A 16,683-nucleotide genomic window follows, 5' to 3' on the forward strand; every position below is an offset into this window, starting at 1 on the left:
ATTGACTGCTCACATGAGCATAATTAGATCTGCAAAGATTTAAAGAAAGTTCTAAGCCATTCTCAGAACTCAGTACACTCCCACAGCATACTGTGGCAAATATAAAACTGAATTGAAACGGTGGGGCTATATCATTCTAGATTAGAGGAACGCTATAGTGTCAGGAACACAAACCTGTATTCCTGACCATATAGTGTTACAACCACCATCTAGACCTACTGGCCCTCCTTGCCCCTTAAATATAGTAAAATCGTACTTTTGTTCAAGTCTGCAGCTGCTGGCTCTGCCCCTGATCTGCCTGCTTGGCTGACATCAAAATTTGTGTTCCGAGCCTACCACAATGCTTTCCCATAGGATTGGCTGAGACTGTCAGGGAGGCAGATCAGGGGCAGAGCCAACACAAGACAAACACAATCCTGGCCAATCAGCATCTCCTCATAGAGATACATTGAATCAATGCAGGGGTCCTCAAACTCCGGCCCCCCAGATGTTGCTGAACTACAACTCCCATGATTCTTTGAATTACATAGATAGCCAGAGAATCTGAATCAATGCATCTCTACGAGGAAAGTCTAGTGTCTCCATGAAGAGGGTGGCGACACTGAATGTCCGTCACACTGTGCAGCACTGCCTCAGGAAGCACCTCCAGCAGCCATCTGAGGAGTGGCCAGTGGAGTTATCACTAGGCTGTAATGTAAACACTGCATTTTCTCTGAAAAGACAGTGTTTACTGCCAAAAAAGCCTACTCACCAGAACAAATACAATAAGCTGTAGTTTTTCTGGTGACTATACTGTCCCTTTAAGAGAAATTCACAGCCTCATATTTTCTGGCTCAATTTAGGTCCAGAATTAACGGAGATCTTTCAATCATTACTTATAAAGTAAGCTTCTGCTGCTCTGATCAAATGTTCTAGATGACTGTTCTGGCACTTTGCATCTGTTGCACACTCAGTGTCGCACTATCTGTGTTCCTGCAAGGAGTTTTAAGAACATTTAAACAGCAGGGTGTATTTTATTTATCCGTCCTGCCTGCTCTCCGGAGAGCAACGCGTCTCCTGTTCTTTCACTCACACCCAGAAAGTTCACGTTACTCACTGTAACATTTCCTTTTTTGACATGGATTTCCTCTGATATATTTTCAAAGCGATCCTTTTTCTTGCCTAAAGGAGAACGGTACTGTAGATTTGAACATACAGAAATAAATGGGAGAAAGCTATTAAAAAAATATTAAACCAAAAAAGCCAACTGCAAAAATTGCTAAGTTTGAGATTATTTTTCAGTTAGGCTGTTGAGACCTAACATTGGTAAATGCCTTGTCTATTTTTCACATTTCTTAGTTTAGCAAATAAACTATATTAGTGTTTACCAAGATAAATAACAAAGGAGAGCCATTAAAAAAAAAAGAAGAAGAAATAGTGAAAATAATAAAATACGGTATTTCCTCTTTAAAAGTACACTCCAAGCTGGAATCCTTGACACATTTTAAGCAAATTGTGTGTACATGCAATTTTAACATAGTTATTAAAAGATTGAAAGCGTTCTTTAAATATGTGACTCTTCCGACACATTACATCATCAGCCTTAAGCTTTTCCCACTCAAGGAAGTAGCTTGGCCAATAAGAAGCATCGCTTTATAATGAACATATTTCAAAGTTCCCTGTACACAGACTCAGTTCTGCACAGAGCAGGGCTTTCAGGGACTTGTAGTTCAGTTGCCAAGCTATAAAAATGCAATAACACTTTTGTTAGTGCTTAAAGTATCCTTTTAAGTAAAATTCCATACTGCCTCGTTGACATTTTTCTAATAAGTCTTAAATACTACTGGAGACTTGAGAGAAATTGTCCTTTTTAACAAGATGTTAGTAGGTTATGTTCAAAGAACATGACATTAAATTTTAGAGCTACATTGACCCAGAAGTGCAATATACCTTCAAAGACACTTCTCATGTCTGTTACAATGTTCATTTTGAGTAGTCTTTAATCTCGAAGCCATTTTTCTCTCCTTTTTTTGATCCTGCCAAAGAAAACATCGGCACTTGCAGGACAGAGCCTCTCTCCTATAACAATGTCATTTGTCATGTCAGAAGCGATTTCATTCTATAACATCAAAGATGTTCTCAAGTTCACAAGAAATATGATATGGATAAAATGACTCTCGACATTCAGAATTATTATGCTTTTTGCATGATTTTATTTAAGTAATACTGTGCTCAAATAATTGGTGTCACTTAGTTTTCTTTGAAACTACTATCATTTACAACATCTCTGTCTGTCTAGATCAGGGGTCCTCAAACTCCGGCCCCCAGATGTTGCTGAACTACAACTCCCATGATTCTCTGGCTATCTGTGTAATTCAAAGAATCATGGGAGTTGTAGTTCAGCAACATCTGGGGGGCCGGAGTTTGAGGACCCCTGGTCTATCCTTAGGGAGCCATGTTCCATCTATAGCCTTGAAAAAAAAAGAAAAAAACATACCTCAGATTAAATATTCTAATTTTCTGGAAATATTAAATCCATAAAAAAAAAAAATGTTTTCCATGTTTTTTTTCCAGAAAAAAATTAAAATGTTCTGAAAAATTAAAAAAAAAAAATCACAGACTGGAGTACCCTTGAAAGTCATTTTGTTACTTTGGGAACATAAAATTATGCTTGGAGCACCCAGATCGATGCAAAGCTCATGTCGTTTTAACCCTGCAATGTAAAACATTTCCATTTTGTAGAAACTGCAATGTTTTTCTTGCAGGGTTAAAAATATCTCTAGTGGAGGTCTTTCTGACCGCCATTAGAGGCCCATCTGTTGTAATAACAGAGTCAGACTAAGTTCTTCAGTCAAATGCTTCTAATAGAGAGCATTTGATTGGATGAATGTGGCGTTCTGCACATGCCATTTCTAATGCTTGTCTAAAAGACGCATTGGACTGGATGAGAACGCGAACGATGTCCGCAGGCTTGCTGGTAAAGAAGAAGGTGGACCATCCAGCTGCATTGGCAGTGTGCCGGTGCTGTAGTAAACGAGGTAAGTAACTTTTTAAACTTAAAGGGACACTATATTCACCTGAACAACTTTAGCTTAATGAAGAAGTTTTGGTGTATAGAACATGCCCCTGCAGCCTCACTGCTCAATTCTCTGCCATTTGCAGCTGGATGGTCCACCTTCTTCTTTACCAGCAAGCCTGCGGACATCGTTCGCGTTCTCATCCAGTCCAATGCGTCTTTTAGACAAGCATTAGAAATGGCATGTGCAGAACGCCACATTCATCCAATCAAATGCTCTCTATTAGAAGCATTTGACTGAAGAACTTAGTCTGACTCTGTTATTACAGCAGATGGGCCTCTAATGGCGGTCAGAAAGACCTCCACTAGAGATATTTTTAACCCTGCAAGAAAAACATTGCAGTTTCTACAAAATGGAAATGTTTTACATTGCAGGGTTAAAACGACATGAGCTTTGCATCGATCTGGGTGCTGGGTGAGAACTATAGTGAGTTTTATGATAGGGAACGATTGAGCAAATTTCCCCAAGGCGAAGAATCTGATTTCATTCATAATTTAATTCTGTTAAAGGGACACTATAGTCACCCAAACAACTTTAGCTTAATGAAGCAGTTTTGGTGTATAGATCATGCATCCGAAGTCTGACTGCTACAATTCTCTGTCATTTAGGGGTTAAATCATTTTTCTTTATGTTTATGCAGCCCTAGCCACACCTCCCCTGCTCTTGTGACTGATACAGGCTACATGGGGGAAAAAAAGTTTCATTTTCAATCAGATGTTAACTTACTTTAGAAGTTGTTTTTTTTTTTTTTTGGTCAATCTTTTTTTTTTTTTATTGTGGCATACATGTATTGTACATTACTACCAGAATCACCCAGAAACATCCCACTCTTCATCTAGGTTGATAGCCAAATGTATCCTTACAACCCCAGCAGAAACGTCGGATGGAACGAGGTGAGGCAGTCTAGGAGTACCGCAACTCAATGAAAAAACAGGCATAGGAAGAACAGAGACACTTGTCCCTGGCACCTATCGAGGATTATTTCTTGACACCAAACAACGACCGATAGGTGAGACGGTTGGGATGGGCTAGAGGCAGGGGCGTACCTAGAGCATTTGGCACCCGGGGCGGACCCTGAGTGTGGCACCCCCCCCCCCTCCCCATAATAAAAATGTAAGAAAACACCCACATTTTTTTCAATGTTTTCAATAATATTTATTGCACAAATTTGTAAACTGCTTGTAGCATTTGTAAAATGCGCCAGTTTTGTAGAAGGGGGAAGACCAGTGCTTTTGTAGAAAGGGGCTGGTGAGAACTGCCCTGCTCCTTTCTACAAAGCCCCTTGTCTCGCCCTTCATATAAAAACCCTGCACCCCGATCACATAAATTTCATACACTCCCTACACATAAAAACCCTGCACCCCGATCACATAAATTTCATTCACTCCCTACACATAAAAATCCTGCACACCCCTTAATAAAAAACCCTGCACACCCCCTTAATAAAAAACAAAAACGTGCACAACCCCTCTTAATAACAAAAAACCTGCACACCCCCCTTATAAAAACCCTGCACACCCCCTTAACAAAAAAACAAAAATCTGCAGTGCACATCCTCCCTTAATAAATAGAATACTGCAACCCCCTTAATAAAAAAAAACCTGCACCCCCATTATTTAAACCTCCCCCTTTAATTCTTTAATCCACAGCCCCCTTTAATTAATCCACACCCCCCTTAATTAATACACCCCCCTTAATTAATCCACAACCCCCTTAATTAATACACCCCCATTAATTAATCCACAACCCCCTTAATTAATCCACAACCCCCATTAATTAATCCACACACCCCTTAATACACCCCCCTTAATTAATACACCCCCCTTAATAAATCCTCACTGCCCCTTAATTAATACACCCCCTTTAATTAATCCACACACCCCTTAATTAATACAGCCCCCTTAATTAATCCACACCCCCTTAAAACACCCCCTTAATTAATCCTCACTGCCTTAAATACACCCCCCTTAATTAATCCTCACTCCCCCTTAATTAATACAGCCCCCTTAATTAATCCACACACCCCTTAATTAATACACCCCCTTAATTAATCCACACCGCCCTTAATTAATCCACCCCCTTAATTAATCCTCACTCCCCCCTTAATTAATCCACACCCCCTTAAAACACCCCCTTAATTAATCCTCACTGCCTTAAATACACCCCCCTTAATTAATCCTCACTCCCCCTTAATTAATACAGCCCCCTTAGTTAATCCACACACCCCTTAATTAATACACCCCCTTAATTAATCCTCACTCCCCCCTTAATTAATACACCCTCCTTAATTAATCCACACCCCCCTTAATTAATACAACCCCCTTAATTAATCCACCACCCTTAAAACACCCCCTTAATTAATCTTCACCCCTTAATTAATACACCCCCCATAATTAATCCTCACTCCCCCTTAATTAATACAGCCCCCTTAATTAATCCACACCCCCCTTAATTAATACACCCCCTTAATTAATCCTCACTCCCCCCTTAATTAATACACCCCCCTTAATTAATCCACACCCCCCTTAATTAATACACCCCCCTTAATTAATCCTCACTCCCCCCTTAATTAATACAGCCCCCTTAATTAATCCACACCGCCCTTAATTAATCCACCCCCTTAATTAATCCTCACTCCCCCCTTAATTAATACGCCCCCCTTAATTAATCCACACCCCCTTTAATTTATACACCCCCCCTTAATTAATACACCCCTTTAATTAATCCACACCCCCTTAATTAATACACCCCCTTAATTAATACACCCCCCTAAATTAATACAGCCCCCTTAATTAATCCTCACTCCCCCCTTAATTAATACACCCCCCTTAATTAATCCTCACTCCCCCCTTAATTAATACAGCCCCCTTAATTAACCCACACTCCCTTAATTAATACACCCCCTTAATTAATCCATACCCCTCATAATACCCCCTTAATTAATCCTCACTCCCCCTTAATTAATACAGCCCCCTTAATTAATCCTTACACCCCCCTTAATTAATCCTCACTCCCCCCTTAATTAATACAGCCCCCTTAATTAACCCACACTCCCTTAATTAATACACCCCCTTAATTAATCCATACCCCTCATAATACCCCCTTAATTAATCCTCACTCCCCCTTAATTAATACAGCCCCCTTAATTAATTCACACCCCCCTTAATACACCCCCTTAATTAATCCTCACTCCTTTAATTAAACCTCCCTCCCCTTTAATTCTTTAATGGCCATTATCCACCCCCCCCCCTTTAATTAATTTAGCCACATCACAAAAAATGACTACTTACATTTTGATGATGCCTTGACCGACTGGGTGCCTCACCGCCCGGATATTGGATCCTTCCGCTGGATAGTTCCGTGAAGGCGGGCTGACGGCGCTGCGCACGACGTCATCACGTTGCGCGACGCCGCGGCCCACAACACTCCTCCCCCTTCTCATCCTGGAAGTAAGTCCTGCCGGGCCGCAAAGGTGCTGCGGCTGTGCGCAGCCGCCGCAGCGTAATGATGGGGGGTGACACATGACACTGGGCGTCATGGCACCCCCCTAGTCAGTGGCACCCGGGGCGGGCCGCCCCCCCCGCCCCCCCCTTAGTACGCCACTGGCTAGAGGTAATGAAGAGGAGGGAGGAAAAGGGAAAAAAGGCGGTTAGGTGAGAAGTCCCCTCATCTGCTTTCATTCCTTTTTAAAAAAAAATGTATTTTTTTTTTTTTACTCTTTCTTTCCCCCCTTCATATATCTCCCCTTCCTTTTACTGTCTTACTAGTTCTGACCATGCACCTTAAATCATTGATTATTGATGTAAGTTTTATCAGTCACTAAAATGGAGATTCGAGAACAGAACGCTCGGGTAAACACAGCGACACCACAAAAGGGAGACAACCATGAAGCTGTACAGTACCAAATTGTTCTGATTTAAATGACCTGTAGCAAAGGGACCCATTGATATTAAGCGAATGATCAGATTACAGGAACGGTCGGGTGCGAGACATGAATATAACTATACAGGTTCACTTTAGATGCTCTAGAATTAAAAACGCTAAACAAGCCGTGGCCCTTGACTCTGCATGACGTTATCGCTCAATCAGCGGAAGAGAGTTCAGGACATGACTTAACTTCTCGGATGTGAGACTCGGTGTAGATACTTTTGTTGACGAGATTACTTGGAGAAGCCCCACATCCACATGACACCACGTAAAGTGATCCCCGACAAACATATGAAACAACAAACTTGGCCTTATCTCCAACCGGTGCCAGCATCACAGACTCTGGAAAACAAATAAAAATTGTCAAACTGAGAAAAAAGAATACGAAGCAAAAGAAACTGTACACAGTATAAATAGGACAACAAGGTACTGCAACATATCTGTAAAGCTGTACTGTATCTCAGAAACTCAAAACTAACTGACTATATTTTGTCACACTTGTATGTTTCAAACATTTCTCAATAAAAATTGATTGACAAAAAAACATTACAACCAGAAATAAAGTGTCGATTCTGATACATAACAGGTTGCAAAGATTTTAAATGCATCATTTTATGTTTAAATATGAGGGAAAGGACGATTAAATAGTCTCAAAGGCAAGAGAAAATAAGATAAACTGCTCCACTGCAGTTTTAGAATAAATAAAAAGAAAGAAATAATGATGCACATATGGTAGAAAATACCTTCACATTTCAGGGAAACAAATTAAATAAGTCTTAGGTAGTGCTTAAGCGTAATCTAGTTCCAGTGTGTCTAGTGGTATGTGAAATGCAGCAAACATTATAGTAAAGAGTTGTGCTGAGCAACATTATGAGTTATTTTTGATAAATTGAGGCATACACAACAAGAAGCATGTCCTCCCATGTCTAACAAAAAAAAGGCAGCACTTTAGAGGTTTTTATCTCCTGCTCAGTAATTTGAAATTTAACCACACACATGATGCTCCTGAAAGGTCTAGCAAGCTATTAAAGGACCACTATAGGCACCCAGACCACTTCAGCTCAATGAAGTGGTCTGGCTGCCAGGTGCCTCTAGTTTTAACCCTGCAGCTGAAAACATAGCAGTTTCAGAGAAACTTTACACTGAGGGTTAATCCAGCCTCTAGTGGCTGTCTCACTGACAGCCACTAGAGGCCACTTCTGCGATTCTCAAAAATGCTGACGTCCATAGGAAAGCATTGAGTAGTGCTTTCCTATGGGCGGTTTGAATGCGCGCTTTCGGCGCTGACGTCGTCAGGAGGAGGAGAGTTCCCCCGCGCCAAGGGAGCTCGGTGCTGGAGAGAGCCCAGCAGGAGGGGGCCATGAGGGTTGGGGGGACCTAAGGACTACATAGTGCCAGGAAATTAGTTTGTTTTCCTGGCACTAAAGTGGTCCTTTAACTGAGCAGGAGATACGAAATTCTAAATAAAAAAATTTGCAATAATCATTAGATCTCACTAAACAGGAAGTGTTTAGGAACGCTGTGTAGCTCATATGCAGGGAGGTGGGGCTAGGGCTGCATAAATAAATTGATTTAACTCATAAATGGAAGAGAATTGAGCAGTGAGACTGCAGGGGCATGATCTATACAACACAACTGCTTCATTAAGCTAAAATTGTTTTGGCGATTACCGTGTCCCTTTAAGTAGTTTTGATAGTTTTTGGGACACCTCTGACATGCAAGGATGTTTTTTGTCATCCAGGTAGCATTTGGAAAAGTATATTCATGTTGACAGTATGTGCAAGTTGCAGTATTTTCATCAGTGGAAACTGCATTGAAGTAATGTTTTTAAATGCTGGTTCTCGCCATTTTACTGAGGAAATGGAAACTACACAAACTTAATTTGTGTGGTTCCTCTGGACACTGTGAAAAACAGGATCAGTTTTTAACAGTGACCTTGTCTTATGTTGAATCATTTATGTTAGAAATAAATGTATAAAAATATATGTATATCTGTCATATTTTGAGATACAAACTCAACTGTTGAAGAATCATTGGTTGTATTTGCTGGTCTGAAATAAAATTAAGACTGAAGAACTTTCTTAAGCAGGTAGATGAACGAATCCAAATGCACAGATTATGGAAAGAGTATTCCATTTTATTAGAGTGATTGTATGCCCCAGTGAGCACAGTTGGATTTGTAATCAGTAAGTGAGTGCTACATCACATACCACCAAAGCACTGTGACAGACTACCCCTCAAACTCAGTGCTCATATAAAGGGAGTACAATCAGTTTGAAGGAGAAAGAATTTGGCAGCTGGAAGAGGAATAGTGATGCTGCAGTCAGCCACCTTAAGAGTTTTGAATAACACAGTTTTTATTTTTTGGGGGGGGGGGGGGGGGGAGGGGGTTTATTGACAACTACTTTTACATTCCTTGTGACTTGCCTTAGAACAGTATGTCCGGAGTTTGCCAGAAGGCACCATAAGTGGAGAAGAATTTGTAGGCTTGATGCAACAACACATTCCTTGGTCAAAACAGGAATCTTGGTTCAGTTTAATAGGCCCAAAAGAGTTAGAAACCCTATACTGGAAATTGGTTAGATAAAAACCAGAGGGATTGCAACCTCTAGAGCAGCCCTGAGATGTGTGTGCATTGCCAGTACCTGCACCTCTCTCACTGCTTCAGGGCAGTCAAAAGCTCCACTGAACCGTACCGAGTGCTCTGTATTGTACAACTGGGTATTGGGCAAATCTAGTCCTCGAAGGGCAAACCTCCCAATATTCAAGTAGACAAAGGGTGCGCACTAACTTTAGGTTAGGTGTGAGTGTGGGGGGGGGGGGGGGGGGGGAGGGGTGGCCAGGGGTTGAGCCTAGAAGAAATTTTAGGTGACTTAATAATTTATGCATCTAATTTTGAAGAACAATGTATTATATTTACACAGACTGATTTCGAAACACATTTATTGTAAGTTAAAGTCTCAGTACTGAGTGTGTTATTGCTGTGGAGCTCTGTTGTAGTACACACCAACAATATGGAGCTTCTAGAAAACTGGGGCATTACAATAGAAAAAAGCAATAGAGGGATTTGTGCCTAAAGTAGAGACTGTCCCTCGTAAAATGGGACACTTGGGAGGTGTATGTCAGTGCATCCACTACTAACTCAGCACTGTGGTTCTTCTTGTGAATGGGATTTACATTTACCTAGAATATGTGAACCCTTGTTCTCGCCTGCCTAAGGACAGGCCAGTAGTAGTCTCTGTCGTGATGTAAATTCAGTCCTAACCTTATCGTGTAGGACTAACCTCATGCTGTGAACTCGCTATGAATGATTTCCCACTACAGATTAGAAACTAAATGCACTTTGATCTTGTCAGACAAACCATGCTACATTGAGTCAGATTCGTGTTACTGCCTTTCATTGGATAAAGCCCCTCTCTTCTAATCAGCCTGGTTTCCATGGTATCTTGAAGTCGTGGAGTTTGACAATTGTACATCTTGGCAAATGTAAAACTGAATAGAAATCCTGTATTTTCTTTTTTTATTAACCTTGGTCATTATGTTATACAAGCCTAAAAACAATTGGTTGCGTTCTTAAATTTAAGTAAGGATACCTCTTACTCCTTGCCTCATACACAAAGCATTTCAATTTTCTTCACCAGTTTAGTTATGTGAGGGGGTTATGTGAAGGGGTACCTGTACTCAGGGCCAATCTGAGCAATGGTTGATGTCACAACCAGATAAAAAAAATATAGTCCCCCTCTATGTCAAATATTCCCCGAACATCCAAAACACTTCAAATTACTGAATGGATATTTGCTAAACTGTGCATTTAAAGACAATTTCAAATTCAAGGCAAGAGTAGCTGAACTGAAAGCTGATAGCTGATTTAGAGAATTTATCTAGTTTGGCTATTATGGCCTTAAATCTCAACTTCACTTTGAATTCTCACTTTAGTGAATACGCCTTAGAATCTTAGCTTGTCTGCGAAGCTTCCATTCTATAAGGATAAGGTTCTGCCAGGGTTTAGAGCTGAACTACGGGCAAAGCTGTGTGCTCATTGGGAGAGAATACTCATCGTGTTAATTAATCAGTTTATAAATTCATTCTGGTTAAACCGTTGCATCATTTACTGGCTTTGTTTCTCTGTTTGCGGGAAGAGTTAATGAAGTTTGGAGTAAATGTACAGCACTGATACTAAGCAGTGTTACAATGCATCCCGCCTGCTGCCTCCATAATACAATGTATCATTGAAACGCAAGGAAAGCATCTTTTATGAGCTGTTTTACAAAAGGCTCTTTGTGTTAAATGGTGTCTTGGGCAGATCAGATGAATAGTAGAATTGGATCAGTTAGGATTTTTCTTCTTCCATAACCAGTGGCTGTTGCTGTCATTTAGATCTTACTGTGGATCTAGCAACATTTACAGTAAAAGATACATCGAAAATTATATAGAGTTATTAACAAATAGACAAAATACGGTAAAAATTACCCTAGAATCCAGTTAATAAGTCCCTAATTTTTAATATTCAAGGGGGACCTAGTGTCCTCTTCCCAGCTCCATTCATTGATGGCGGGTGCAAGCCCTAATTATAATATTCAAGGGGGGCCTAGTGTCCCCCCTTGGCACCCACTCATGGGTGGTGGGTAGGGGACCTTGTTCTAATATTCTGAGTGATCTTACAGACTCTGAGAGAAGTGAGACTTGCCTGTCACAGCACTCTGCTTGTATGGCTTACATTTGACTTGGCTTATATTTTCTCATGCGATGCAATAGTTTACATAGCATGGGCTTTCTCCACTTTGAGACCTCAATCTGTGCCGAGCTCTCGCAGGGTGAAGATGGATTATTTTATTGTGTTGTATCTTCTAGTGACTGGGTAGCAGTGACTTTTTTTTTATTTATTAGAGGGATCCTATAGTGCCAGGAAAACAAACACGTTCTCCTGGCACTATAGGCTCTTGGAGTGCCCCCCCTCCCTTGGGGCCCTCCTCCCTTCAGCCACTTACCTTAATCCAGAGCTGAACTCCCTCGGTGCTGGCGACCTCTCCTCCCCCACCGACGTCAGCTCCCGAGTGGAACCGAATGCACAGGCCCGCGTGCATTCAAACCCGCTCATAGGAAAGCATTACTCTGTGAGAACGTCCAGCATTAAATAAGTGTGATTTACTCAGTGTAAATTGCGGAAGCGACATCTAGTGGCTGTCAGGGAGACAGCCATAAGGGGCTGGAGTAACCCTGCGGTGTAAAGAAACTGCTATGTTTTCAGCTGCAGGGTTAAAACCAGGGGGACCTGGCATCCATAGTGCCTATAGTGGTTCTTTCAGTTTTTAAAAAAACGTTTTAAACGTGGCGGCTGGCTTCCAAGTTCTGACCAGTTGCCATATAATCAAGCCGCTGAAGGTTCTTAACTATTTGCCCACTGACTACTACCGCTGCCAGAAGGCAAAAATTGGGATTTAAAAAAGAAATTTGTGCCCAGATTTGAAGCATTTAGGTCCGGATTTCAGCTGTCATTAGTCTAGTCAACCGTTGCACAGAATAACCAACCAAACCTGTCATTTTAAATAATAGAATATTTGTTCATGGTAAAAAATACTGCAAAACATTATGTCTGTACCTTTAACTTGCAAATTAGATATAAAATATGTTTTTTGGATTGCAGATGCACCAAATAAATATTCATTTTGTTTCTCAAACGCAAAGTCTGATTACAAATATGTGCATGTATACAAGATAATCTCCATTTCTCATTGCAATAAGGAAGGGGGTCGGGCAGATGTCTCATACAGAACTCCATAACGGCAGAATAACCCAACTAAAAAAATCAAATCCCCACAAGTCTGCAATTTCCTCTCTTTCTTTGAGGATTATTTACTAAAGTGCGGAATTCATAGAGAATTTAACATTTTAGGCAAAACCGTACAATTATATAAAAAAAAAAATCTTCAAATAGGCAGTGTTTTGATCTTTGCTATTGTGACCTAAAATTTTATTTATTTATTTATATTTGCAATTATTTTGAATACCAAACAGTTAATACTATGGTAAATAACCCTATATATTATTATTATTGTTGTTATTATTTATGTAGCGCCAACACATTCCACAGCGCTGTACAATATATATATAATATATCCAGTCAAGTACATTTTTTGTAACAGCATCAAATAAATCTATGATATATCCTTGTTAAATGTGTAATCCTGTAAGAATTGTAATATTGCTTGTGCTTCCCAGAACATTTTTGAAAAAGACAAATTTTAAAGTATATTTTTCGTGGTAAAACACTTTTTATAAAATAAATAAATATATGCATTTTTGAAAGATATACTCATTTGTATGTTACATGCTGTGAAATAAATTCTGCTTTGTAGTTTTTAGTTTTTTGTTTATTTTGGTGAATGAAGTATGCTAGCAATATTACCGAATTTATGTTTAGTGTAACATATTATTTGCTTCTTTTCAGATACTGCTTTGTGTTTGCTTTGGGATACCTCACATTGTGCCAAATAGCAACAGTTTATATTTTTGACTATGGACAGTATTCAGCAGACTTTTCCGGGTATGTATATTAATACGCTTTAATATTAATACTCTGCAGTACAAAATGAAAAAAAAAACAAGCAATTTGTCATGGTTAGTCCAGTGTTCTAAGTCTTGAGATGTGAATGCAAGCCATTCAGTATGCATTTTGTGTATTTCGTTCCTTTGCACGCTGCACAGTGTGTTATCATAATTTCTTCATTGCATGGTTTATAAAGAATAGGTGTATTCCACTTGGCCTATATTTAATTTATTGTTCACATATACATGTGATATAGTTACACCGTCATACACCAATGATTTTATACATATAACTTTATTAGAGCAAAATGCCCGTACTTGTTATGGGCTTATCCTGTCCGGGCTGCAGGTTGATAAGAAGTTCAATCAGCAGAGCTATGAGTAGTATCTCCAGCAGATGCTGGAGTGTGGTACAAAGAGATAGATAAGGGAATCTGTGTATACCAGAAACTGTAGTGTTTGGGCAGCAGCTGGGGATCCTGCTCGCAGCACCAATTGTATCTGTGCTTTTATCTCCTGCGTGTTTGTGTTTGTCACCGTGTGTTACTCTCCCTGTGTGCATCTCCCCATACAGGTGTTTGTATGTGTCCCAGTATACGAAGATGAGTAGGATTCTATGACAACATTTGGGGCCAATATTGGGGGTAATGTGGCAACTTTTGAGGCCATATATATGGAGCAATTTGGCGACATATGGGAGCAATATATATTATTGCGAAGTGGCAGTTTTGGGGCCAATATCATAGATATACACACACACACAAGGTGACATTTACAGCAAATTAGAAGAGATCTTTACATCTTTGAGGAAATGTATGACATGGTAAGGACTGTAACAAACACCAGGAGAATTGCACCATGTTAAATTCATTGTTACCTATTCAAAATAATTTTCTGATATTAATTTTGTTATTTTGTAATTAAATGTTGAGCTTATATTCTGTGTATAAACAAAAAAGAAACAAAACTTTACCTTTTTATTCATTACAAAATGGGCTGTCTGTGCCTAGTGTCATAAAAAACACGCACTACTTTCCAGAAGTATAGAAAATCTGGATTCTTAAAGGGACTCTCCAGTGCCAGGAAAACAAACCGTTTACCTGGCACTGCAGGTCCCCTTTCCTTCCCACCCCTTCAGTGACTTACCTGTATCCAGCGCCGATGTCCCTCAGCGCTGGTTCAGGGTCCGCTCATGCTCCTCCCCTGCAATGGCGTGCACACGCATTAGACATCCCCATAGGAAAGCATTGAAAAATCCTATGGGGATTTCAGCAATGCTGGAGGTCCTCACAGGATGTCCAGCGACGCTATAGCACACCTTTCATGTGCTATAAACATGGAAGTGCCCTCTAGTGGCTGTCACTAGAGGAGGAGTTAACCCTGCAAGGTAAATATTGCGGTTTATGAAAACTGCAATATTTACAGTTGCAGGGTTAAGGGTAGTGGGAGTTGGCACCCAGACCACTCCAATGGGCAGAAGTGGTCTGGGTGCCTGGAGTGTCCCTTTCATGTATTTTCCATATCTCTTGGTGGTGAAGGGGTTAAGAGCTGTTGCGTATGAACAAAGTTCACACGGATGCAAGAGTTCTTTGTATAAAAGCTAGTGACACAAAATGTTATAACGTTGTTTTTCTCTGATTGAAGGCCGATGATGATTATTACACAGAAAATAACAAGTCTGGCTTTTGAGATCCGTGATGGTAAGACAAACATGATATTTTTGTTGTTTGGCCTTTTTATAAATCTGTACTTAATCTGTGTTATTTAATTTCATCTTATTTTTGTCTTTTATGGCAGAATGTTTGCTTTTAGTAGACCGTTACCATATATTATATTTTTCAGAAAAAAGTAGTGACATTGCAGGGATAACGTTCTTTTTATGCTCTGACAGTTGCAGGTGGATGCATACACTGAGTGAATAGAGTTGCAATGCCAATGAATTTGGAGAATGTGATTAATTTGCAAAACTAAATGCTAAGTGGTGTTCTGTTGTGTGTAGATGTTAACACTTAAAGCACCATAAGCATTACTCTGTAGTGGTTATGGTGCCAGGAGAGCTCTAGAGCCCACCCCCAGTGTAATAAATTAATGTATTTTTAATGGCACCAGTCACTTCTTCTATACAGAGCCGGAAGCTCTTGAATGTAGCTGAAAAAGTCCTGCTGTGTAGAGACAGCTCATTGGCTGAGAGTGTTAGCGGATCATTCTCAAAGCCCTTCACGCCAGACTCAGACTTGGTTCAGGACAGAGAGTTTACTCCTGTCATAGAGGTAGCGCTCGGTGCCCAGCAGATGCCAGGTACAAAATTGAATCGTTTTGAAACCGCTTGACTCCTTACAGTGGGGGGAGTGCCATTTGTTATAATGTTTGGAGTGTTCCGTTAACAGTGTTGATCATGGAAACCTGTCGATATTTTTTAGCTGCAAACATTTACAATCTGTTGGTACTTACAATGCTTGACTGCAGCTATTTGACAAGCATGGAAACAAGCCCAGAATCGCAAAGTTTGAGCCAAAGCAGCAGAGTTGGAAGCAAAAATCCAAATCATTAGCCAGCTGACGATGATCACAATTCAGCCTATAGTCTATGTTGTCTCTTTTGTCTAAGAAACCAGTTGTTCAACTTCTGATTAGAGGAAACTTCCATTAACCCCTTAAGGACACATGGCATGTGTGACATGTCATGATTCCCTTTTATTCCAGAAGTTTGGTCCTTAAGGGGTTAAACTCATCCAGGTTGGATTTTGTGGGGGTGGAGGACTAGAAGCACTGACTGAAGATACTTTAGTTCCACTATTTGCTATTTGTAATACAAACCCAAAGAATGATCATTCGAGTAACGCACATTCCCCGAACTGCAGTTCCTTCGGAGTGTATATTTTTACGCTGTTTGTTTTCCACATGAAAAACCAAACCTAGGAAGACCATCGTGCGCAATGACTAATGCATTTGTGTGTTTTTCTAATATTTGTTAGTCACAAACATCAGCTTTGTAAACAATATGATGCAAGCATAAACGCGATTTAGGATTCAGGTCCACGTCGTTCCCCACAGGGGAAAATATATCCCAGGTTTAACATTAACCTTAGTGCATCCATGAAATTGAATGAACAGCGATCCATAGTAACAATGTGTTCTATGGAGGAAAGGCAAGG

The 16,683-nt window shown here is 40.2% G+C and overlaps 1 protein-coding gene across 1 annotated transcript in view; it reads left to right on the forward strand.

Annotated features, from left to right (window-relative positions):
• MBOAT2 (membrane bound O-acyltransferase domain containing 2) overlaps window positions 1–16,683 on the forward strand; it is a 211,853-nt gene that overhangs the window by 151,634 nt on the left and 43,536 nt on the right. The window contains exons 4-5 of the mRNA XM_063442187.1: window positions 13,432–13,527; window positions 15,174–15,229. Coding sequence (XP_063298257.1) covers window positions 13,432–13,527; window positions 15,174–15,229 — 152 coding nt within the window. The remainder of the gene's footprint in view (window positions 1–13,431; window positions 13,528–15,173; window positions 15,230–16,683) is intronic.

The sequence above is a fragment of the Pelobates fuscus genome, chromosome 2, assembly GCF_036172605.1.
Source record: "Pelobates fuscus isolate aPelFus1 chromosome 2, aPelFus1.pri, whole genome shotgun sequence".
Taxonomy (NCBI): domain Eukaryota; kingdom Metazoa; phylum Chordata; class Amphibia; order Anura; family Pelobatidae; genus Pelobates; species Pelobates fuscus.